General features: G+C 37.8%; 1 protein-coding gene across 3 annotated transcripts in view; it reads right to left on the minus strand.

The window, feature by feature from the left end:
• Nucleotides 1-1,100: 1,100 nt before the first annotated feature.
• The window catches only part of TRAPPC12 (trafficking protein particle complex 12), a 56,272-nt gene continuing 30,510 nt past the window's right edge, over nucleotides 1,101-26,862 (minus strand). For 2 of the 3 annotated variants that reach the window (XM_009275600.2, XM_009275599.2), the window contains 6 exons: nucleotides 20,531-20,603; nucleotides 16,708-16,781; nucleotides 9,206-9,304; nucleotides 3,734-3,834; nucleotides 2,841-2,928; nucleotides 1,101-1,441 (listed from right to left, as the gene is read on the minus strand). In XM_009275600.2, coding sequence (XP_009273875.1) covers nucleotides 1,199-1,441; nucleotides 2,841-2,928; nucleotides 3,734-3,834; nucleotides 9,206-9,304; nucleotides 16,708-16,781; nucleotides 20,531-20,603 — 678 coding nt within the window. In that variant the 3' untranslated portion in view covers nucleotides 1,101-1,198. The remainder of the gene's footprint in view (nucleotides 1,442-2,840; nucleotides 2,929-3,733; nucleotides 3,835-9,205; nucleotides 9,305-16,707; nucleotides 16,782-20,530; nucleotides 20,604-26,862) is intronic. The other variant, XM_009275602.2, reaches the window with a different exon arrangement.

Below are 26,862 nucleotides of genomic sequence, written 5' to 3' on the forward strand. Positions count from 1 at the left end.
CAGAGAATGGATTGAGAGCAGCCCTGAGGAGAAGGACTTGGGGGTGTTGGTTGATGAGAAGCTCAACATGACAAGGCAATGTGTGCTTGCAGCCCAGAAAGCCAACGGTATTCTGGGTTGCGTCAAAGGAAGTGTGACCAGCAGGTTGAGGGAGGTGATTCTCCCCCTCTACTCTGCTCTGGTGAGACCCCACCTGGAGTACTGTGTCCAGCCCTGGAGCCCCCCAAAGTAAGAAGGACATGGACCCGTTAGAGCGAGTCCAGAGGAGGGCCACGAAGATGATCAGGGGGATGGAACACCTCTCCTATGAAGAAAGGCTGAGAGAGTTGGGGTTGTTCAGCCCAGAGAAGAGAAGGCTCCAGGGAGACCTTATAGCAGCCTATCAGTACCTGAAGGGGGCCTACAAGAAAGCTGGAGAGGGACTTTTTACAAGGGCATGGAGTGATAGCACAAGGGGTAATGGCTTTAAACTGAAAGAGGGTAGATTTAGATTAGGTATGTCCTGGTTTTGGAGGAAGAAATTCTTCTCTATGAGGGTGGTGAAGCACTGGAACAGGTTTCCCAGAGAAGCTGTGGATGCCCCATCCCTGGAAGTGTTCAAGGCCAGGCTCGATGGGAGTTTGAGCAACCTGGTCTAGTGGAAGGTGTCCCTGCCCATGGCCGGGGGGTTGGAACTAGATGATCTTTAAGGTCCCTTCCAAGCCAAACCATTTTATGATTCTATGATTCTATAGTTTGATGGGGGCAAAATGAGACACACACAGTAGAAGCAAGTGAAGAGAAGTGCATTCAAAATTTCATTTCTAGAATACACATACTGGTATTCTGTCAGTAGCTCTTAGCTGATGAAAGTAGCTCGTGATTTGCTCACTAATTACTGAAAAACTATAGCAATCACCAAGACAATATAAGGTCAAATTCAGTTTTTCTTATAAAAAGAATCTGAGTGATTGACTATATATATATATATATATCTCGTACACTGTAATGAAGAATAACAGTAATAGACTTGTAGGGATGAAGCTGACTCTAGGTCAGCACAAAGTCTTCACAATGGTAGGATTGTTAGACAACAGATACTGTAGTAATGCCACTGAATATTCATAATGGAATAGATTTTATTTCACATTTACACATTAGCAAGAGTATATACAATTTAAAAAATCAGCCTTGCTGGAAAAGATTAGTTGGAAATGATCTATCCTAACTTGAGACACTGAGTATTAAAGCTATCGCCCTCTTTGATAGCTACAGCCTCTAAAAGCGCCTGCTTCTTCTGCATACTGCGAGAGGACTCCAGTTCATACATAGTTGTCAAGTTGAAGAGAACACTCTCATGTAGGTAGTGTTTAGGGTCCTGCTGAACCATTCCTTCCAATTGCCGGAGGGAATCCTTCAGTTTTCCCAGATAAAGAAGACAAACAGCAGCATTGTTATTAGCCTAGAGAAAAATATATTGTAAATAAATAAGTGTGTGTGTGTGTGTGTATATGTATTTACAAGCAATGAGAGAGAAGGAAAAAACGAAGTCTAGCATTTGGGGTTACAACAGATTTACCATGTGCTAAGAATGACTATTTTGTGTGTGTGTGTGCAAGTAACTAAAATACATTATCAGTCATACAATCCAATACTTTTCTTGTTGTTATTCTCAAGATTTTTCCTGTGCCAGTAGGACCTGCTGACTTCTAAGAGCTGAAACTCTAAAAGGTAAGAGTCTAAAATGAAATATAAGTAATATAGGACATTAGTAGGTTAATTTTGAAAGTCAACTGAAAGAGATTTCAGAAACTACATGAGCCTCTGCATGCTGTCATTTTCATAGGGGGTTTTTTAATGACTTCACTGTATCTTCAGAAGTGTTTTTCTCTCTGGCTTACATATAGAAGATCCACATAGGCAACAGGAACAAATTATCTTATCACAAAGGCATCTACAACTGACTTCAAGTACATGCAGCAGATAGGGCAGTCTAAATACATCATAAATGATCAAGTCAGCTTCCATTTTCCTTTCCACACAAAACAGGTTTTATGAGTTACTGAAAGATTCCAACAGTACAAAGTCATAGAACATGTTTAGCAGCAGAAACTTTCACACTTTCTGAAAGCTGCAGATAAAGGAGGAACACACACTTTTAAAAAAATTCTTTTTCTCTCCCCTTCAGGAAACCTTACTGATCTCGTGCGCTATATAATACATACTATTTTACAGCCTGCAAAATGATGCAATTCATGTGCTTCTTAACTCAGTCCCCTCAGTCTTTAAATGGCCTTGGATCAGGCTGCTGGCGGTAAGGTAAGGTGTCTCAGTTCTTAGGAACACTCTTATATGACCATGCACTGAAAGCTGCCAAATGTACAAAACCCAAAAGTAAATAAACAGCTCTTCTTTGATCTCCTCTTTTGATGGGAATCCAAGGCTCTGATATGCAACGTGTTAAAAATGTCATGTTGAAAATTACAATATCCCTTCAATGTTGTGCGAAATCAAGTTAATCTTATATACGTTGGCAGCTGCCATTTCTTTTTCTGACATGCATGTCTACACTAAAAACAGTGAATGCAAAAAAAAAGTGCTTTTGCGAAGATCCCATAAAACATGTTTTGGAATGTCTACATGCATGCCTAAGTATTCATGCCCTTCATACAGACTGGTTCTTCATTTCCCATCCCATTTTGTATCTTACCCTTATGTATACTAAAACCCCTTTGGCACACATGCCACATCTAATTTTTCTATAAAACTCTGAGCATACTCTGGGTACTAATTAAATCCACACGAGGCATTACAAGAATAATTTAGGCGTTCATTATAAATGTAGCAATTTGGAGATTTACCACAGCATTTGATGAGTCGATCCTTAAAATTTCTGTGAAAAATCGATGAGCTTCTGCAAAATTATTCTGACCAAGGTGGAGAAATGCTCTAGAAAGTAAGTGACATATGAATGAGTTCTCCTCAAAAACCCAAGGTGATAATAATACATTTTAAAAAGAATGGACACCATTTTTTATTTTTCCTATTATAGATGTGAGAGTTTCTGACATTTGCTCTTCACGGTGTAATTACAACCAGCAAGGAGACACTGATTTACAGACAAATGGAATGACAACTTGGATCATTTGGCTATTATATATTCTGCCTACCAAAGCAACAGTCTTCATTGTGCTTTTATTAATTTAAATGCAGATACTCTCTTCCTGGAATTATTTCCCTTCATGAAATTAGCCATGCTATATAATTTTCAGAGCACTTTTGAATAGTATTTTCTAAATATATTAAGCCAATGTGCTAACCGTTACAGACTGAGCCCCCCCATCATGCAGCTCAATTTACTACAATGTATTCCAGCATTCTTTGAAACTATCAGGCAGTAACTTTACTAGCAGATCTGACTGTAGGATAAGGGCCCAAAATAGCTTCTCCTCTCCTAAGAGTTATTTATGCAAATGTATATTGAAAAAGCAGAGTGAAATATGCAATGCCTGGAAGAATGAGAAAAAGCTTTGTAAAATCAACTGAAGGATCACAGTTTCAATCCAGGATAATATGACTGTACCGAGTAATACAGATCTCCTGGGTCTGTATGCCATTCAGTCCCACTTATGACAGATGTAGTTACATAAAAGAGAGAAAGAGAATGGGATTGTCTCAAGGGTAGTTTAATGCTCACAATGCATACTTTGCAAAACTATATTTTAAAGTTTCATTTAGCTATTAAATTATCTACCTGTTCATTAAAACCATAATTTGGCTCTGTAGTCCATCCAATTTATGAGTCGCTTTCTCAACGTCTTGAAAATATTTTTCTGCAGTTTTTATGTCTCCAATCTAGGCAGTAAAATCATAAGAAAGTTACCACAATAAGAAGAAAAGAGATCCAGCCTGATTATATCTTTTACAAAGGATAAGAACATGAAAACATATCAAAGTCCGTTATCTAATTGTTTGGTACCAAGCTGATTGGGTAATGCCTGTTATCAAACAAGGTATTTGAAAAGCCATGTTAAGATCATGAAAAGAACCCCAAAAGCATGCGCAGTTTTATCTAAAGCAGCGTTTCTTAGCTGTGGAGCATTCATGGACTGTATGGCAGGGATGGCCCACCTCCTCATTTGGCTCTTTTGCTTTAACTGACTCGAGAGCTTGTAAAATTAGCTGAAAATGAGAAAAGGTCAGAATTACGTCCAGTGAGACTGGGTGTTACACTGCAGGAAGTGAAGACAGACACTGCCCACAGGCAGAAGCTGTCAATAGGCAGGAGAACTGGAATACAATAGCCTGGTAGCTAGCATAGGACCTCTATGTGGTCAGCCCACAGCTTATGGGTCATAGCCAGGGACCACAGGATGACTTCAGCGCATCAAACCAAAACATGTCAGAAAACAACCCCAATGCAAGAGGTCACTGAGGGTATTGGGGAGACAGTCCATTTGCAGATTGAAAAATAGTGGTGAGTGGATTGTGCAGGCTGAAGGAATGAGGAATTTGAAAGCTGGCGTAAAGAGGAACAGATTTTAAGGGGGAGGATGGGACGGGGAAGGGGATTCCTAGAAAGGAAGGCGTATTTCACCTAAGGGTATGGCACATACATTGCTAACTGAGATGAAAAAAAAATATTCTTTGAAGAAGACCCCTTTGGTAAATAAGTTAGCAATGCATGGTTCATAGAAGCATACACTCATACTTTTGTTAAGGTTTCACAATATAGTGTCTAATTTTGCGCTGCAGGGATGGAAGGTGAAGAAAACTTACTATTGGGTAAAATAAATCTATCAAAGGGAGGGAAACCAAACTAGTTCAGGAGCATAAAGCCATGGAAACCAGGCAGCCCTCAGGTGGGGTGCTTCAGGGGGCCCTCAAGAGATCACCTTTTTCTTCAAGAACAGGACCAACATTACCAAAAATGTTTGTGACAAATGTGTTTAAGACTCCTTAAAGCTCTCAGATGGCCAATATTACACAACCTCCCTAGGAAACTTATTCCAGAATTCTTACATACCCTTAGTATTACAAAATACACTCTTAAGTCTACCTTGCTGCACTTTTTACCCCAACTCTTCGTCTTATCCATAGTGAGTGGTCAGGGAGAATAGTACAACTCCTCTTTTTTAACAGCCTTTTACATACTTGAAAATTTTTATTGCACTTTCTCCTGTGTTTCTTCTTCTAAAATGAGAATCGATTTTCAAGCAAATCAGTGTTCACCCCCTTCTCATAGATAATGCTTTCTGGATTCTCTGATCATTCTTGCTGTTCTGCTCTGAACTCTCTCCTGTTACTTCACATTCTCCCTGTGATCCAGCTGATCCCCAACTGATCTCTCACCAGCAGTGAGAATGGAAGAATTACTTTATGTTTCACACGTGAATATGAAGTTTGCTTCTATGCCACAGTATTTTGGAAGCCCAATTTGTTTACCCATGTGTAGTATGCTTACACTTAGCCTAATTCCTTTCTACAGAACAGTATCTCGTTAGTTGTTTCCCATTGTGTATTTGTGTATTACTCCCAGTCTTTGGTAGTATTTTGCCTTTGCTGTTTGACTCACAGCCAATTTAACATTTCGGTTTCTCAACCTGTCAAGATTATTTTGCATTCTGATCCTGCCCTTCATAGTGTCTGTACCACTCCCAGCTTGGTACATTTTACAAGCATGTTTCTAATTTCATCGTACAAGCACTTAACTGAAAAATAAAAACACTGCAAACCCTAAAGGGATCCTTGTGGAAAAGATCATCTAGCAAGTCCTTCTAGTCTTCCAGTGAATGACTCTCCCAGTACACTTTTCAGACACAGCAAACATGCATTTTAAGGTTTCATCTAGATTTCTTCCCAATTTGCTTATGGGAGTATCACAGTGACGGTATCCAAAGCCCTACTAACATCAATTGTATGACTGGTACTGATTTACCTCTAACCACAAGACCTCTCCCTTGACAACATAAAGAAATTATTATTCTTTACATTTAGGGGATGATCCAATTGCACTCGAAGATGCAACTGTCCATCTACCAAAGCATTTATGGAATACCCATTAATACTCTAGCTAATGAGAGAGATGCGTTTCTCCCAGATGTTACATAACTTGACTCAAAGAAATCAAGCATTATTCATTCTAAAAACTTGTACATTCAGTTATAATGACAAAAGATACAATTTCTTTCCACAAATAAAGGTGTAAACCACCAAGAAAATAGTTACTTCTAACTAAAGGATAATGCTGGTACAAGTGTAAATGAATCCGTCCTTGAATATTTTTAGCCTGGAAATTAGAAGGAAGCCCCTAACCATGAGAATAATCCATTTCTAAAGCAAACTACCAGGTTGCTCCACTGGGAGCTTGATGAGTCCAAATCTAATATGCTTTGAGATTAATTACACCTTATTTGTGATCATGAAGAGTTCTCATTTCTTAGCAGCATCTTGTATCTTCTCAGCAAACATGCCAAACTTTTAATTCTCATTTTTCCCACTGAGGGGAAACAGTTTACTTTTTTTTTGGCAGAACATTTAAAAGAAAGAATTAGTTTTAATTAGTCATTAAAATGTTAAATATTTAAAGTGGTCTTCATCAACTTTATTTAACTTAGTTCAGAAAACATGACTTCAGTATCTAATAATAATTAGCACTTTGAATAAAAATGAAAATTCCTCTGTTAACCTCAAATAATCATATCCTCTAACAAGGAGCCTCCAATATACTATGCACTTAAGTTTGTTGTTTGTCTGGAAACCAAGATTATTTTTCTTAAGTACTCCTAGGATTTATTTATTGCTTTTAACTCTGTTTTGCAGCAATCTATTGCAGAGGGTAAGGTCAGGCAGCTTTCCACTTTCTAAATTCTTTAATGTAGTTATTTAAATGGAAATTTTGGATAGGTCAGCCAGCAAGCAGAGTCTATTAGCAACATACAATAATATCCTAGAGACTAAAATGTCTTCACCATTTCCCCATTTCATGTGAATTTCTGTTTTACAAGTCAGGTGATCGCTGACAGAATTACAGTGCTTCTGAAAATTTCTCTGTGATAGCCTCTGTCTTTTCCTGCATTCTCCATTTCTCTCATCCTCATTTCCCACTTATGTGAAGTGTGGCTTAACAGCTGAAGGCTGTACATCAGATCTAGGCCTCTTTATGCCACACTACATGTGAAGATAAAGACGACATGGTGTCTTAAACTAGTAAGCTCAATTTAATTACGAAAAAAAAATCACACACAAAGTAAGGTTTTATATGTTGAAAAAGGTTACCTTTTTTTTCTATTTAACTCTTGAACTTACACTTCATTCTACATTATTGATTTGTTTCAAACAGTATCTGTGACTGATAAGCAGCTAAAATCTGGCTTCCTTGTGCCTCTCTTGGATGTTAAGAGAACAGTCTGAGGTTATTTGGGAATCACTACCCGTTTTTGAGAAGCTGTGACATTTGAATAAGAGAAAATTGCTTTCCCATTTTACCTGCAAGAGGTTTACTTTTCTCACAGCGTGCCTCATCAACAGTGCACACATACTGCAGAGTGGTCTTACCAAAATGATGGTGCCCAGCCCTGCAACACATTTCTCTTTCTTTGATTTGAACTTCTTGGTTTTGTTTACCTGTACACTGATTATTTCTCTTAATACATCAAAATCTGGCATCTATTGCAACAGTACCCTCCAGACAGAGCTGAAGATTTTGTCACGAAAAAAAGACAATGTGCCAAACAATAAAAGATTATCTCCTTAAGGTGCTAGAAGAAAGGAAAACATTAGAAGTGATGCTTTTCATTAACTACTATCTAGGATCACATGAAAATATCAAGGGCTCTTCATACTTCCTTTTGCTATGTCCAGTTCTGACAGTAAAACCACTAAATACTAAAGGCCTGTTGTCACAGCCAACATCACGGAGGTCAATGACTTCAAATTGCTCTATACGGAGCCTGCGAACATCACTTTTGAAACTGGGTGCACGTAATTCTTTCCGAAGTTAGGAGATGCTTTCCTCCTGAGAGTGAAAATTTTTCTATAGCCAACCAAGCTACTAACAGACTGGAGAGTGTGACACTAGGATAGACACTCTTGTCAGCAAGGCAGTACCAGTAATGTAGCCAGTCATTTTCCCAGTAAGACCGGAACTATTAATAACTTGTATTTCCAATAGTATTATGCATATTTACAGTACCATTCTTTAATATGCATAATTACTAGGTTGCCTATTTAGGTAATAATTATGGCACACAGCCAATATCATAAAATTGCTCTATAGTGATGAAGATGCACTTTAAATCAGAGACTTTTAAAGACAAACATGTCTACCACACTGTGAAAACATGTTCCTGCTGAGAACCAAAAATCCATAACTGAGTTTGAATGACATTCTGTGATTTCAAGTAAACAATATTAATGATTTAATTATCTATCAAGAGTAAATTATTCCATTTCAATATAATTTTATAACACGAATGCTACAAATAAGATTGTTTGTAAATACTTGACAACTCAAAATTAGATTTTTAATAAATAATAAAAGGAAGTAGACAAAAAAGGAAAAGTTTGAAATATCAGTATCAGAAATATGAAAGAACTGCAAAGGACTTGTGAGATACTAAAATTTAAAACAATCAGATACTAATTATTTAGATGCATAATTTTCTGATAAACAAAAAAGTACTACTTTTTTACTTATTATGGTAAGTACATAGCTACATGGAAATTTATTATACTTGTGCAGTCCTGTTTTTGCTTTTAATGTGCCCTCCCCCGTCTTCGCAAGGATATAACCTGGACAAAAGAAGGAAACTCTGAAATTTTTTCTAGATGAAGATGGCAGTTATACAGTGTGACTGAGAGCTGCATGCAGTTTGAGGCAGTGAGAAATGAGATTTTTAGTGAAATTCTGGCTCACTGAAGTCAATGGGAGCTTTACCATTAGTTTTAGGGAAAGCAGAATGTTGCTCTTTGGTTAAATTACTAGCATAATTTTCTACAGCATGTTCTTTGCTTATGTACATGCATGTACTTTTAATATTATAGGTGCTTTATATTTCCTAACTTTATCTAATATCACTTGGTATAAGATTTTTTTGTTTTGACCACTGCCTCTACAATTTGATACGTGCCCTATAAAAATAGCTATGGTTTTAAATGCAACAATTATTCACTACATAGCTGTCAACAGCAGTATTACCTAGCAGATTTAGAATAAAATGCATACCTGAAGGAAAATCCTTCCAATTCCACTCAACAGCTGAGGCTCTTGCTGTGGGTAATACTTGATGACGGTGTGATAAGCATCTACAGCAAGCACATAGTCCTAAGGGGTGAAAAGCAAAAGCACATGACCAGATATTTAAGCTCAGCATTCTTCAGCCATTATGTCGCCTTCTTTTTAAAGACACGTTCAAACAGAATTAAAGTAATTGCATCTTGTCAGTGGGACAGAATTTCTACCTATCACTGTACGCACTAGTAACTGACTCTATTGTTTTTTTCTTAGTTATACTGGAACTGCATGCACAGGGGATCTTCCTTTTTTTTTTTTTTTCAACTGGATCATATTCTGTTTGTAGCTCAATGCCAAGAACAAAAAATCTGAACGTTTATTCTTCAGTTTAGATTATGATTTAGGATGAAAGTCAAAAGCCTTCTGTATGACTAGAGTATACATACTTGAGAAGTGTCTCATGTTTCAAATATATGTATAATTTACATGGTTTAACAAACTATGTTCCGAAGCTTTGGGAACTGCTTGTGCACATGCTCTTAACTTCTAAAAAATATAATGTGTCAGAAGCTCCAATTCATTCACATTTTCAGATGACAAACTAGCACTACTGCCAAGGGGAACAAGACCTTTTCTATCCCTCCACTCAAACCCTTGTTCCCTTCTACCATACCGTGTAAAAGGAAAATGAGCAGGTAATCTAAATAGAAAACTGATTTGGGCTAAAACTAAGCGAGGGGTGGGCTGGTTCTGAACTCCAGGAAGCTTTGCAAGTGGCCCCGCACACACCCACCTTCACAAAGACCGTGCTGGCAAGTGGCAGCTCTGAGATCTGCCTGCTCAAGATGCAGTGCAACCGTACCCTCCAGACAATGACCAGCAACAGAGCATTAAACAAAATCATGGTCCCATTTCCCACAGGAAAAAAATACCCACGTGACTGGTTACTGCAGTCCAGCTGTTTCACGGTTAAACCACAGTAATTCAATGATCTAGGCAGTAAATAACTTCTAGAGCCTGGCTACATGGTTTTTGGCAGGCATACATGAGAAACTCTGCATGTGCTCTATGCTGGCTGGAAGACACGTAGTAGGTACATTCACAGGGCACAGGGTTGCACTAGCCTCAGCTATAGCTTCTTGGAGCAATCCAGAGCAGAGGCAGAGAAAGCCCGCATTTCCTTATAAAAGCCAGGCACATGCAAAGACAGAAGACTCTGTGCTGTACTGATTTGGTGATTCCTGACAGTCCTGCCCTTTATCTTAATAGAAGAATTTGTGGTGGGTGTTAGGAAGCAAAAGACATCAAAGAATAATCTTTCAAAACTGCACAGGCATCTTGGGATACTCTCTACCTTACCATTTTTCTTGGTCAAATTATAGTACTCATTTAACTTGTCCCTGAAGTGAACACAGCTACTGGTAAAGGTACTTTTTCTTCATCTCCTGCTTAGTCTGAGGAGGCAATGTGCCCCAGGTATAATGAATTTCTTTTCCTGAGGTGACACTTAACTGAACCCTACTTGACCCGTGCACCAGGTCACCATTTGGAACATACTAATTGTTTCATACACACAAAAAATCAAGAGAAGTCTCTGAAATCTGATCTGCGTATGAGAGAAATTACATGTCCTATAATAGTAGAGGCTGACTTAAACAGCCCAGGAGGCACTCTGCAGGACCTTTCTTTTGCAAACAACTTGTATATTGTGGGTATAATGATTAATTCTGAACAGTTAATTGCCAACATTTAGAGTTTATTCCAATTCTAGTGTGTCATGCCATGTTCATGCTTATTATTGGTAACAGAAAGAGTTCAGAGAAAAGACAACGGGCCATATACACAAAAACATTTATTTAAATTCTGATTTATTTAGCACTTAGAACTCAGACATGATGAAATTTATGCTACCAAAATTTTTCACAAATTTATGACTTAAGAAAAACTCAATTTTCATTGTAACAGCTCTCACTAAAGGACTTCATTGATCATAGAGTCCCACTGTGTTAGGTAGGTATAAAAAACTTGGAATAGGGACCCTCTGAACTGGTTCCTTAGAGGAACCCCAGCCATGCTTCTATTAGCTATTAACACCTGCAAGAGCGTCATGCATAAAATCTGAAGGATTGTCTATGACTGTGAATTTTATCCCTTTAAGCATAAAATGTGCTCACTGGAGAAATAATTTTATTATATAAAATTCTAGCTTTTGTGCTCAATGTCTTCCGTTCTGTGGTCTAAAGCTGCCCCTTACCCAGCGCTCAGTCTCATGCACGCTTTAAGGCGTAGGCTACACAACAAAGATGTGTAGCACAACCATGAGGGACAGGGGCTTTAAAGTCGCATCCCCAAACTGATGTAGAAACAACTCCCAGGAGATCATGCAGTTAAGCTGATAGAAAAGTGCTTCTGTCAGCTTAGTTTACAGCTTAGCATGATTTGACTGCAGAAAAGTCTCAGCCAGAAGAAGCTGCACGAGGGGGCACTGTTTGCGCAATTATAACACCACAGGCTTCCTGGTGTAGGTAGTAGCCGGCCTTGGTAGGAACAAGCAGCCAAGTAATGTCTTGGAGGTCCATGCTGCAGGGGCTTCATGGACTTGGCCTAGTCAGGCAAACAAACCCTCCTCCCCTTTTGCATTCCCTATCAAGTGACTGTACATCACCATATGCGTTATAACTAGGAGTACGTAAACATTCACACCTCCTAAAATGTGAGAGTAGAGGTGAAGCATTAAGAGTCTATGCACTGTACTTGTCAGTATGGCACCCTGTCTCCATACGACAGCAAAGCACATAGCATCTGTGCTTATCTACCCCATGCCTTGCAGTACCTATCACAGGAATGGGACCCATTTCTTCCAGGAGATGACAAGAGACTAAGTTATACATGTCCAAAGCCACCCCTAAGCATAGGCGAGGATGGCCCCAGGATGAAACTGTAAAACATTATCACTCCAGGCTCCCTTCTAAATACAACCTCATTTTGTAGTAACTCCAGGATCCCACAGTGAGTTTTATATACATTTACTCTTCCCCACACACTATCATGGAAGCAGTATTAGATTTCTGGAGTATCCTACATGTGCTACAGAATGATACTATTCAATGGTAAGTTATAAAAGCATCTTATCTGACAGTTCCTCCTCTGAAGGAGCATATTGTAAAGTAGATTAGATTTGGTCTCATTTACTAAAGACTTTGTTTTCATTCCCAGCTTTGCTAATGTGACATGGTACACGAAAAATTGTCTGACAGAATGATAAATAAGACACCCTCCCAGAGGAGCGAAGTCTTGGTTGATACAAGTTGTGGTTGTGAGGAGTAAGACATATTAGGTACTGCCAGTAAAAAACCCAAAGACTACAGCTTGTGATCTTAAGACTTAAAGGTGGGGCTGATGTATTGTCATGGTCTTTAATTTCTAAAGATTGCGAGCCTTCAGATTTTCCACACCTTCATTAAAAAATCCCAAAAGAAGCACTGAAGTTACACAGTTCAGGATATGAATGAGAGTTGGCCTACTATTTTATAATTCAAAATCTCTTTTATTATGAAAAGTTGTAGCTAACGTAAATATACTCATCCAAAATAGTTCTAGTAAGCCATTGGATCTGCTTGCACAGAAATGGCAAGTGGGGTTTGTTCTTCCTTTGATGCACTGCAGTATAACTGTATTTCCCTTCATGGTCACTGCATTATACATTTTCATGTTTCCCTCACCACCACCTTAAGTACTTAAAATATTAATTATGACATATTTAGAAATAAGTATAAATGACCATGATGTGTAGAATGCTGAGAGTAGGTTCAATAAACCGTAGACTAAATATCAGCTTTAGTTATACAAAGTGTATAGTTCATAAATACTATATTTTGGGAAGAGAGGACAGGGATAACTTATCCTTCCTCTCTATCTAGTGCACTTGTGGAAGGGTTATGGAACCAGAGATTCACAGTGTTATGAATCCAAAGAGCAGTACTGCAGCACAGTTAGGCAAAAGACACGATGATTCATGCAGTCTTTCTCCTTTAAATCATAGAGGAACCAAAGTCCTTAGGCATCAGTCCCTTGCGTCATTAGTACAAGCTGTTACCTCCTTCTTTGTACAGTTTTAATTGTATTAGACCCAAATTAAAATCAATTCTAATGCTTTTGTTTTTATGAAGGGCAAGTTCTACAAAGCTAAGACAACACTGAAAAAAATCTAGAAAGTGCAAAATGTGCCTTTAATTAGAGTGCATTTATAATACATATGGAAAGTACTTAAGTGTTTATTCCTCAGAGAGGTAAAAATCTGGTAAGATAATGTCAAAAGCGATTTTAGCTCAGATGAAAAGAATTTAAAAAGTTTTCAAGACACTTCATGGTGATTTAGTAAAATGACAGACGTTTTGCAATTAGATTGTTGAAATGAAGCAATGTACATCATCAGTTGCATTTTAAATGAATATTCCCTGATGCTGGTATATTCAGGGTATGCTTTCATAGTGACTTAAGCCCACATTTTTTGTAAACGGAAGTCTACAGTGACACATATTACATGGTCTCCTCTTCCCTTCCTGCTGTATTTCCACCTCCTCCCTTAAGTTGCCCCTTGTTCACATGAAATGGGAAAAGCCAATTCAGTTGATATAACTGAGATCCACCATTTCTTTGTTTTTGTCACTTGGTTAAGTCCAATAGTGGTGCACAGAAGGAAGCAAGAATACATTTAAGAAAGGCTGTACAAAAAAAAGGGGATGAACAGGAAAAGACCATATAGTAAGACTGCCTTAAACTGCTACCGAACTGGATCATCGGTCACACAGATAAAAGGACACAGCAGGCAGAATTCAGTACCTAGGAAAGATGGTCCCAGGGTAAAGGAGATGTGTGATTAATTTCCTGTTCCACTATAGCTTTCTTACGCAAGTCTGGGTGAATCACTTATTTGCACCTCACTCACTACCTTCAAAACAATATACCCCTCCATCTCAATAATGTAATGAGATGTTTAGCTATGAAACGAGGCTGTATTTAAAAAGAGAAAAATCATTGTGCTACGTAAACAGAACTCCTTGAGTGAGATGAGTAATGCAGAAGAGATATGACATGAAATAAACCTAATTAGGGTTGAGGATAACTGAAGTAAATTTAAATAGTTATAGGCCCAACTTCTAATCAAAGTTTTTTTATTTTCAAGAGTCAATCCTGTCAAAATTGTTCCCTATTAAATACTACTGAAGTTTTTTGGCCAAAGAAAGAGGTTAGTAAAAATAAGATAATCAGTTTTTCTTTTTTTATACCGATGTCACATAGTTTTACTTTAATAAATTATTATTATTAATCTACTAATAGCACAAGCTATTCCATTCACCTAAGAGTATTTGGGGATCAAATATGACTGTATTGCAATATTGTAAATGTTCACTAGATGGCAATAGATGGCACTGACTTGGAAAATGAAATCAGTTGTTTTTTTAAATTACATACACTTGAAATACTTGAATAAAAATAAATGCAGTTTTAAAAGTGCATTACACAACAGCAAAAAAAATTATAAGTATGTGGAACTGTTCAATTAATGTAATTGTTCATGAAAGAATTAACAAAAGTGTGTTTAAAAATTATTTGAATAAGTAGTTTCATACTGAATACTCTAGAAGGTGGAGAAGATGATTATAGCATTGCTGCATGTTAGAATGGTCTTAAAAATTATTAAATTTATAAATAACCAATATAATTCTCTCACAGAGGACCTGTCACATAAGCAGAAAAATTAACTTCATGTACTACTCTGGTTTTAACTGCAACATGACTATGTTTGAAAAATCTTTCTCAAAAACTCCCCACTCCTCCATATAGGGATATTTCTGAAAACTGAAAGACTCAACTACTCCATAGCCAATGCACTGAAATGCAAATTTCAGATGGAAGTAATTATGCATTAACATGCAGTTGTAGGTAATCTGGAAGTTACTGTGGAACCATAAATTTGTAACTTAACAGCTGTGAGAGAGGTCCTAAGTACAATTGGTCTTCAGAAGTATCTGAACTGCAGTATTTCCGAAGTACCATTTCCAAAAAGGTGATAATTGGTATTCACAAATATATTTTTATTACTAGAAGAAGATAGCACTGACACGACCAAATCAGAAGAAAGGCAAGAACCGTGCATGCATGTGGATTTTTGTGTACGCGAGAAGAAAAATACTGAAAGTGTTAAAAACAATTCACAGTCAAAAGTAAAGTAAACTTCTTGAAAAAATATATTACCAGCATTTTCTTATTTATATATTCTACTTCGTTTGGGATGACAACTTGTGCTTTTCTCCACTTGCTTTTCAAAAAAGGAAGTTCCTTAAAAACTGAACCTGTGTCAAGTACCTACTTTAAAACACAAATGCTTACTATTTCTTAAAAATACCTCATAGTTTAATGGACAATTATTTCTATTCAAGACAGAAATGTTCTGATCGCAATATCATTTGAATACAAATGTCTGTTTTCCCTAATTCTCATAAAAAGGATATTCCATTTCATGTAAAGTAGTATTTGGATAACTGGATCTTAACTAAAAAATCCATGCTTTTTGAGGTACGGTAATACTAAGAATGGAGCCCTATTTGGGAAGTAGCTTAGTAAACATCCTTGGTCAGGTTTGGCATGACCTTGGGCAATCGAAGAGCAGGGAGCAAGGAGTGCAAATCTTGGCCTCTGAAGATTATACTGCTGACAGCTCTGCTCCGAGGCTGTTGCTGCTAATTGATCTGTGAAGTACAGCTAAGCTCAGGATAACAGCAGTTTGTTGCAAGCTCAGAATGGCAATATCCCTATTTCCCTGACCATGAGGTGAACGTCGGAAGAAATTTTATTTCTACTTCCTGAACACAAGGAGAAGCTAAGAGCGTTGCACCAAAAGGAGTAGGATTGCTTAAAAAAGTAAGGGGGAAACAAGGGGGAAAAAAAACCAAAACAGCAGTGGAAGCCAGTTACTTTTGCTTTTATTCCTTTCTCTTCCCCCCCTACTCACTAGTGAGGATTTAACTTGAAAGAAGGTATCTTACAATTGAGATAAGTTGACAAAGGAGAATGTATTTAGATGTGCTCGATCTTCATCATATACAAGGCTACAGTATTATTAACGCTCACAAATAGAGCAACATTCCTAGTGCGCAGTTTGAAAAAGAGCACGTAATTGCTTTTAATTACAGCATTTAGTTAAGTGTTTGAAAAATTCAATTTAAAAATGCAAATTCTGTATTGTTATTGCATATTCTTCAGGATGATTTGGGAAGAAATAAGTACAGCTATGTTCCCAAAGAACATTACTGCAAATGGTTATCTATTAAATAAGACATTATTAAGTCTAATTAATTCTTCACTAAGCAAAACCTCTATGTACAGCCAGGTAGTCTTCCCTTATCTATGCACCAGTAATTCTCTTGCACTTTCTCTGACGTTCTATTCTGGAATATACGGTACCTCTGCAGTTGCTGCCACCCACGTACCTTCATCATTAGCAGACAGTTTGCCATGGAGTACATCACCCGGCCCAGACGTGACCTCCACAGCTGAACAGAGGCTGCAAAATAAGAGCAGCTTGTGAATTTGCACAAATAAATTAGAGGTTCTTTCTTGCCATCAATTATTGGTCCTATGAATTACGATTTTGAAAGATCCCCCTCGTTAACACCACTGGGTTTTAGCCTAGAATTTTTAATTCTCAGCCATGCTGCACCATCAGACAGAAAATTCTGCATCTCTCCAAGGGAATTGCTCAAGCAGCTCTGGGGACCATACACAATGCAACAACACAGAGCAATAGAGAGCCACTCAGCTTTGAGCTCAGGCCAAATATTAAACACTAAAAGAAGCCACGCATTTTCCAATATCAGAACAAAAGGTGCATAAAAAGATTCAAGTGATAACGAGCATCAGTTTAAAAACATGTAATCTACAGCATTAAATGTGATAAACTCAAAAATCAAACATAGCTAAAATGTCATTTCAGAGCCAAAACACGCAGGGTGAGAACTGTCTGAGTCTGGGACTGTTTGTGCTTGCCTCTGGCTTAGAGATATGCTGGAAAAAATCTGCCAAGCCTGTCTCCTTTCCCCATGCTCCTGGAGCTTGCAGGCATTAAAAGCTGCAGCAGCAGATTTTTCTCTCTTGCTTTGCAGACAGACTCCTGATGTTGTAAGAGAATGGTTCACATAGATCCTTATTTTCTCTTGCATTACAGTACCATAGATCAATGCTAGAAATATTCCTCTAATCCTCAAAAATAAACATTAGGAGTATTAATTTAGTGTATTTGGAAAATAAATGTCTCAGTCAATCAGCTGTCAAGGTCACCGTAGTGATTTGAGAAGGGGGGAGGAAAGGTAGAACAGGCTATTTCAATGAGATTGTGATAACTGAGACCACTTATTTGTATCAATAATGTAGTCTCTGATGAAAGCATGGCAGGTCATGTAGATAATTCTTTCAGCACACATAAATGCCATTACAAATAAGAGAGCTTGGTGAAATGTCTACTCCCCTTCCTAAGAAGAAAAACTCCTTCAATCCTCTCCAACAACAAAACAAACAACCCATGAATATTCCCTAACTATCTTTGTCAAAAGAGGGGCATAATGTGGGGCCCAAGACTGAACCCAGTATTTCATCCACCGTACCTTAAAATCATTCGTTACTCCTAGCTTTTGTTTTAGAAATTCCCCCTTGACCACACATCCCTACTGCTATTAATGAAGAGGATGATGTAAACCATGAGCAAATATTTTATGATACATTTCTGTTTTTCTTTCCTTGTGGGTGTCTGTAAAACCTGGACATAATGAAATAACTCTCCTTTATTATTTCACTTATGTTAATCTTTCCTTTTCGCATGTCCTCATAGTTTGATAACCACATTCAGCTTTTTAGGACTTAGGTGACAACAAATTAGATGTTGATTCCTGCAGTGGAGTCATCTAGGTTTCCTGTTAAAAATCCAATAGCACCAGCTACGGTTCTCAAAAAGGACTGCAAAGCAGACAGATCAGATGTCTTCAGTCTGTGCTATAAACTGAACAGGAACCTGATCTGGAAATTGCGTAGCCCTGTGGGATGAAGCTTCTTAGCATTGGCAGAAAGGGGTTAAAGAAAACCTGCAAAGAAGTAAACAAAATCGAAAACCCAACAGCCAATCACTGTGTGTTACTGAAATGCCTGAAACCCACTCTGCAGGTCCATGCAGTCATGCTTCCACTCTAAGCATTTGTTTTTCCTTGTTATTTATCAAGGACTCCATACTCCACGCTGCCATTCATTTCAATAGGAGCTCTGTGCACTGAGAAGTTGCAAAACTGGCATCTTACAGAATGTGTTACCAGGCAAGCGGTGCAATGTGCCTATTGGAAAAACTGGTGCTCTGTTCCAGACTAGAGGAGATATACACGACGAATCGATCGGTGTAGCACCTTCTTACACCAGCAATAAGGAAATTACATGCTAAGCATAATCCCCATAATGAATTAAGGCTGTCTTCACATAAAGCTAATAAGGTTTGCTTCAGCTAGTCTCACATGAAAAAAACCAAACCCATTATCAGCCTCCTGGAGCTCCAAATGCAGTGAAGAAGCAGACAGGGAGCAGACCTGGCTGACCTCCACAGCCAATAGCAGTCAACAGTCTCTGCAAAGGTGCCATGGGCTTTTTCGCAGTCTTAAACCTACAGGCAGCTGCACAGTAGACATACGAAGATCCCTTCGAATTTTCAGCAGCCTTGTCCCTTGGTAACTACTAGCTGCTGCTTTTCTAACTATGCCTCCTCCTGAGCTCATCTCAGCTCTAAAGCAGCAGCAGAGAGGAAAAGCAAGGAGCCAGAAACTCACGAGTGAGGCAGACTGCAAGACGAAGGATTATGACACAGCTAGGAGAAAGTCCTTGTACCTTAAAGGGGAATCAGTGTCTTGGTTTTAAAGGGGTAAAAAGGAAAAGAATGTGGGAACAATAAGGACAAAAATGAGGGCAGAAAGGGGATAACAGGGAAAAGTAGGTAGGAGAACAGAGGCAAGAAGAACAGTAGATACAAGGAGAGAAGAACAGAACTCCTGGAACGCTGTGGATAAATCTTCAATATCAGATTATTTCTCTTTTTCCTAACCCTTTTGAGAAGAGTAGCAAATGTATTCATTTGACTATATTTGCAAATGCCTTTATGATATATGCTGCTCGCATGTGCGTTCACTTTTTTAGGGCATATCTAGATGGTGTATTAAGTCAAGTACAATAACACATTAAAGCTGCTTTACATCCAGTCAATTTGAAGACCAGGCAGAAGAGTTCAAACAGGTCTGCACCCTTCCATATAGATGTTGTTTTAGGGAATTGTTTATAGTAATTTTTTAACTCTGCTAACAACTCTACTCAGCCTCTTCCTATCTCAGAGGCAGACTTTTACTTCCCACAGGCTCTAGGTGAATGTTATCCTAGAAAGAAGTTGGTAAGATTTCCTTAGACTGTTAGTTGAAGCTGAAAGGTTTTTGTTTTCTTGGTATGATGTTTTTAACTTGCTAGGCACCATGAGTGGTTCATATAATCCATAACAATGCCTAAAATGTCACCTCTTGTCCAATTCTTAAGTGTACTCAAATGACCTCATTAGTATAAATTCTGTTAAAAAAAAAAAAAAGATGCTTGGACAACTGATTTGTCCTGATGACCCTTCTTTATGCAGTAATGTATCCTATACTATTGAAGTTAAACAACTGAGAGAGGAGGAACAGGAAAAAAACATAATTGCATATAAAATCATGAAAATGACGATGTGGATTAATATAATCTAAATCGTACTCTAAAAAGTGACTTAGGTTTTTCAGGAGTCTAAGTAACCACGCAGCTACAGTGAGACTCAGCCAACTATGTAGCAGCATCCTAGGCCAGTGTAGCCCTTGTATGATGGCAGCTCCAGCTAAAGAAATTTAGTGGATTTCAGACATGAGGACCGAGAGGAGCCAGTCAGACAAGGCTTAAGATGAAACATCCATCTAGCTGCAACAGCAAAACACTTATATATTCATCACTAAAGGATAGGAGACATGTTCTTTGTTTCTTCTAAGTAGGAAAAAAATTGATTTAGTGCATCAGTTTGATCAAGGGCAAAACTGTGAAATTAATTCCAGCAAATAAAAGTACAAGATGTATCATTTCAGAGGCTGAGTAGGCTATGAGATTACAAAAATACTGTTTTAACAACTCTGGGGCAGCCTTGTGAAAACTTCTGGCATACTTAGGCAAGCGATAAAAACACACTGCCTGTGAAAAAAATGTTTAAAGAATACCTACCTTGTCTGTTCTCCTGTGTAATGTTAGTCATACTTCCATCTTCAGCTAAGCCTTGTTCCAAATTTTCTAATATCTGTAGTAAATTTTTTAAAGTAACCAACATGAGTTTAAACAGTACTATATATTAAATGTAAATTATTTACAATTGACAGTCTATATGAAAACCAATTCAGGCAGGAATGCTTCACCTAGGTACAGTTCAAAATTACTGATTATTACCATAGCTACATGAGTTGCACAAAGTAAGAAAGCCATTGTACAGTAGAAGGATGTTAGAGTTCAGGTTTATGATACTTACAGAACATTAAATGTCAGCACACTCTAGGGACATACACATTTTGTTAAGCAAAACATGAAATATGCTTCACCAGGGAATGAATGTTAACAACCACAAAGAAAGTCAAACAGATTTTTCATAGAAAGCCACTGCCTCTTGACTCCCCCACCCTAAGTATGGGCTCTGGTTTCATCCTTTTGTCCTTAATGAAGTACTCCTCTTAGTTCTTACTGCAATTTCCCTCACAAAGTTTGAGTTTTATTGCTTCTTTTTATTTATTATAGATTTTAAATCATGTAAATTGTTGAATGAATGAAACGCTGTATTACTGGAAGAATGAAAATGTATACTTAATGAAGCTTGTGTCTTAAGCACTTTTAAACTATGTATGTAAGGTTCCATCTGAAATGCAAGTCAACTTTTCTTTTTCTAATCCCATTACAGTTTCTCCAAATTTGTTTTCTGATTCCCACAGATCACCCTTTTTTTCCTGTTACAGATGTATAACTTTGGTCATAGAACACTGCTTGAGATTTCCCTCAAAAAAACATTAAGGCCACTTGCTCTTTAATCAGCCGCAGTGGTTAGCCAATTAGGGAAATAAAAGGCGCTTCCTCTTCCGGGGACTGAGTGCACTTCCGAACACAGAGCTCTCAGCTTCTGTCAGTATAAGAAAAAAATAATTTTTCTCCTACATCAGCAAAGCATTCCAATTGTGCTTAGTGCTTTGTAAGTAAACACTTAAAAACAACACAGGAAATCCTCCAAAGCAGAGACAAGTAGAATTAATCTGGCCTCAGACAGCGTGTTGGTGCCTTCTACAGCCAATGAAGAGCAATCGCTACCTTCAGGAAGGGAGTTCATGCAACCTCTTTTAGACATCCTAAGGTGGAAGGAATTGCCCTAAGAGATACCAATCTCTTTTCACAGACTAGAGTGAAAGCTTGAAGTTAGGTGCCATAAATTTTGCTACAAAGAACTTAAGAATAAGGAGAGACATACGATGAAATGACTGCAGTTACCACATGCCAGCTGAGCCAGGGCAATTTTCCTGATAAGAATTGTTAGCCCATGACAAATACAAGGAAATATGATTTAGTGTAAACCTTGTTCACAGAGGGCTAGGCTAATTGCCTTACCTCAAATTCTGAGAGGTTATGAGCATACACCAGTAGATACTGCAGCTTAGTTGATAGGTGGCAATTTATGAGATTGCAGTGGCATGCCTGCGAGACTGAATCTCAGTCCCACTTTCAAAAGCAGTGTAGCCACTTAGCAATCCCTTAGAAACCAAAGCATCACATTTAAGTATTAAATGCCCAGTGTACAATGAGGCACCTTGTCAGAGGAAAAAACAAACTCTTCTCTCCCAGAAACACCTTACCGCCTATTTTCTGTCCAGTCTAAAAACCATGATCTTTCTCTTCCCCTGGAAAACACGTAGTGATCACTTCTCATTCTCAATAAGGTCGAGTTCTTACTCTTGAAATGGTCTAAACACAAGGTGCCTTCATCAATGAGACATGCTGTCTTGTTTAAAAAGACAACGTGTTTGTTTGACAATATCCTTCTCTGAAAACGTGTTCACTAACATCATCAAGAAAGAAAGAATTAGATATTAGCATACAATTAGAGTATTACATTAACCATTCTATGACATTACTTGGGGATATCTAGCCATCACCTCAAGCTCAAAGTAATTAAAACAGAACTCGGTGCTGATTTGAGGCTAATTGTTTTATTCCCTAGGTTTATCTCCCTTTGCCCTTCTTAAGTATAAGAACATCACCTGCAGTTTTTCAGCATTTGGGCATTTCCCCAGTTTTCCAAGAATTGTTTAATAATAACATTAATGATTCAGGTAGTTCCTCAGTGTAAGCTATCTGGGTTAGTTGACATGAAATGTTTAATTTTAGCAAATCCCCTCATCCCACTTTTCTACAGATAGTAAACTGTTTATTCTAGCAATATCACATGGGATAGCTCTAAACATCCTTGTTTCTATTGTAAAGAGAAATATGATTGAACCCTTCTACTATTTACTTAAACATCAGTTTTATGTATGACCTATGCTTTTTCTTGTTTTGAATATTTATAAATGCACACTCATTAGTTTCACTGGCTAGTATTACTTTACCAAGTCTTCTGTTTCATTCCCTATCAATCACCTGTATACTGTAATTACTAACCTATGCACACCACCATTTGCATTCTTAGTTTCCTATCCTTACGTATCTCTTTTTACTATTTTATTTGTTCTTCCACAACTTTTCACCAGCATTAGCTTCTTACTCAACCTTTTTTAGTGCTTCTGGAATTGTGGCTTTTTGGGTACTCAGACTGGTGCAGGATCATCATCATTTCTACAAACTCATCAAACAAGGCATCAAGACAAATACCCCCTAGACTGAAGTAATGTATGAGAAATAGAATACTTGCATGACATTAGTAACTGAGCCAGAACTGGAAGTTGAATGAAAATAAACCCCCAAAACAATCAGTAGCTAAGAGACTGAAAAGTTCATCAGTTTGGAAGTAAAACAGAAGACCAGGAGATATGAAGAGCTTGTATGGAAGGGCCAGGGAGGAACTACTCATGAAGGAGAGTGGTGGAACTACAGAGGGAGGGCTGATGGACAAATGGCACAAAGTATTTTTGAGAAGTTTTGCAGAAGTAACACTTGCAGAGGCTTTTTTAGGAAGCAAGACTGTTAACTCACTTGGCACTTCTCCACCCACCTGGTAGAAGAGCCCAGTACAGCTCTGCCACTTGAAGGATTAGGGTTAAAAAGTGAAATGCACTGCACTATGAGATGCGTGCATTTCCAGGTCTCCCTCAATCAGCTAGGAAGCTTAGGTACAAACAAGGGAGGAGTTTAGTTTAAGACTGACTGTTCTTTTCACATTTTGGTCTCCAGGTAAGCATTTATTAGCATGTCCTCAGCATTATTAGCACTAAAGTAATCATGCCTATGTTTTTAAATGAATACTTGGAAAGAACAAACCCTTTTGTGATTTAAATTACTATTGTTACTCTTACTGCGTGGCTGTTTGGAGACCATTTATTTCAAGGCGGACTTGTAAAGGCAACAACTCATTGAGGCAATTCATGTTGGGAAGACCAGCAATAACACGGAGACAGTAACAATTCCACTGGATTCCTCCCCCAAGCTGTAAGAGGCATTTGGCACTACAGATTATTTCTTTCCCAAATGTTGTACCTATAGACAGAGATGTAAAATATCCGACCAGATCTTGATTACAAATTTGCAGGAATACTGGAAAATGTAAAAATATTATTGCCTATACAGCGAAAATGAAAATTATGTTTTTGCATTCAACCTCCAATCCTGCTTCAGGTACCAGAAATATCTAAGTAGATGGGGGGTGAAGAGACTGAGTTACCAAAACAGTGACAAAGTAAATATGGTTAGATCTTTAAGTAGAATGGCTAATCCAAAGTTGACAAGTGTCTGTAGAATGCATACAACAAAAAGCAAAGGGAATTTAGCAGGTTAAAAGGAAATATCAGATAGGAAAAAAACACAATTACATTAAGGAAGAGAAACAAAATAGGAAGACAAATTTTCTTATGATAAGAATGCATTAGCATTAGCCTGGAATAGCCTCCCAGGGGATGTGGCCTCAGCATTATAGGCTGGCTCATTAAAAACTAGAAAACAACCTTGAGTTGCAGAGAGACAGACTAGGTGAGCTAATAGGTCTTTTCTCTCTTCTAGCTTTTATGACTCCAAGATCATCTGATTTACATAATGACTATTCGTACGCCCTTCTGTAAATACGGATGACCAAAGATTATTTTTCCACTTTTTAAAATAGGGAAGTAAAACACTAGAGGCTTTTGGTTGAAAGCTCCCCAATTAATTCTGTTAAAACCCAAATGATTCCCAAGTGTCATATTGTCATATACAAATATTAAGACTAATGAGTGTACATCCTTTATGTTTTCTTGGTTATGCCATGTTTTTTTGTAAGTGTTATGCACTTTATTCTTGCACATTCCAGGTGAGATCGAGATTATTAGACTAATAGCATTCTATTAAAAAAATTAAAACATATATCTAAACAATTTTTTTTGTCAGCCAACCCTGACTTCAAATGGTTAAATTATCACCAATTTACAACTGTCTTTTAAAAACATATTTAGCTTTATAAGCTGTCCTTTTTCACACTCTTGTTTCTACAGTTGTCTTTGAATTGCTCCAAAAGACAAGGTATTTAATTGAATGCAAACAAATGAAGTAATCTGCAATGAGATGTCTAGAATAACTAATCAGAAATATTCTCTTGGGAAGGATGGTATGTTTTATTTGTTCGTTTGTAGTTTTCTATGTACTGTACTTTAAAAAGGAACACAGGAATATTCTTGGGAAGGATGGTATGTTTTATTTGTTCGTTTGTAGTTTTCTGTGTACTGTACTTTAAAAAGGAACATCCGTCAGCACAGACAATGGCTTGTCCTGGCTACTGTATCCTGGCTCTGGTGGAAGCTGTCAGAAACAAAGGGAGATCATTCTCTTTCTGACCGCAATTGAACACGCTAACCCAGGAGAAACTTTGCCAATTCAGACACAGAAAGGCAGAGTGAAAGAGATGGCAATCTGCGAACCAACAGCAAGTGCAGAGAATGGGGGACTCCTCAGAAGAGCTAGGAGTAAATGTACAGCCAGCCTCAAAGCAGCTTTCCCCAAGGGCGCAAGGGATCACACAGGATTTGTAGTGACCTAAGCCACTAGAGGCTGATGGAGTGAGAGCATGAGTAAACAGACCTGTTCTTCAAGAATGTAATGAGCAGGGAAATATGTGTATTTTAATTTGTAAATCTCCTTTATTTCTATTTCATCTTCTCTAGCAGAAGTTTCCCTTATTTCAACAAATAATCAGCCTAGTTCATGTTCAAACAAAATCTTGCATTAAAGTTTAAAAGCTTCCTTGGTACACTGGGTATGCTTTAAGGATATGCACTTCAAGGAAAAGAACACAGGCAGAGCCACCTCAAGGTTGTAGATGACTTAAAGGTCTTGTAAAAGGCGGGGAGTTAATTTCCTTTTCTTTCATTCCTCTATTGACCAATAATCTTTAATCTGTGGAGAATCATGGCTGATCACACTGTAACTGATATGGCCATTTCAATAAAGTTAGCCAGATGGCTGATGAATGCCCTGCTCAGCAGTTACTTCCTTGTTCACATTCATACAATTTTCTCTCTCCATTACAAGATAAAGGAACTTAGAAACCAGTTAAGTTTTTGGAATCTAGCGGCACCTTCATGATTGAAGGGAGATGACACAGCACTTAATACCAGATCACATAAAAACAAGATATGAAACAGCTGATCTGCTGCAGACCGGGGTAGGCAAATGTCAGTAGAAGCACTGTGAAATCCTGCAACAGAGGAGTACGACATTTCCTAGAAGAAAAAAAAAAACTACTTCAAATTGAGGACTGTTTATGAAGGAAAAGGCTGGAGAGAACAGCCTGCCAGTAAGATTATTAGATGAGATGGTCATGAACAGGTAACAGCATTCCTGAAGTGCTAAAAAGTAGCACTTCTTGGCCAAATGAGGTCTCTCTCAACTGTTTCCAAATCAGTTCTTTCTAACTCTATAACAAATGCCACATTCATCTCTTATTACCTAAACCTTTCCTCTTTTTCCCTCATAATACAAAGAACCGTTTTTTTTACTGTAAACATTTGGTTATCCTAGTCACTACTCTGCTAGAAGCAAGCTGATTTTATATATATAAGGCCATTATAGCTGTACAATTGGCAAATATCAAATCCTTTCACTTTATCCAAGTTATTTTCAGGAGTAAATATAGGAAACTTTCAAGAAATACTGAAAATAAAAATGAATCACATGTATTTATCTTATACACAGTTTTGAACTTTCAAGTGTCACAGATAAAACAATAATGCTGCATTTCTTCTAGAGTTTACCACATTGTAACATTCATAGTCACTGCTGCATTAGACTACTTGGGAAAGATCTCTGTAAAAAACATTTAAGGATGAATGCTTAACAGTCAGGGT

The sequence above is a fragment of the Aptenodytes forsteri genome, unplaced genomic scaffold (assembly GCF_000699145.1).
Source record: "Aptenodytes forsteri isolate BGI_AS27 unplaced genomic scaffold, ASM69914v1 Scaffold94, whole genome shotgun sequence".
In the NCBI taxonomy this organism is placed as follows: domain Eukaryota; kingdom Metazoa; phylum Chordata; class Aves; order Sphenisciformes; family Spheniscidae; genus Aptenodytes; species Aptenodytes forsteri.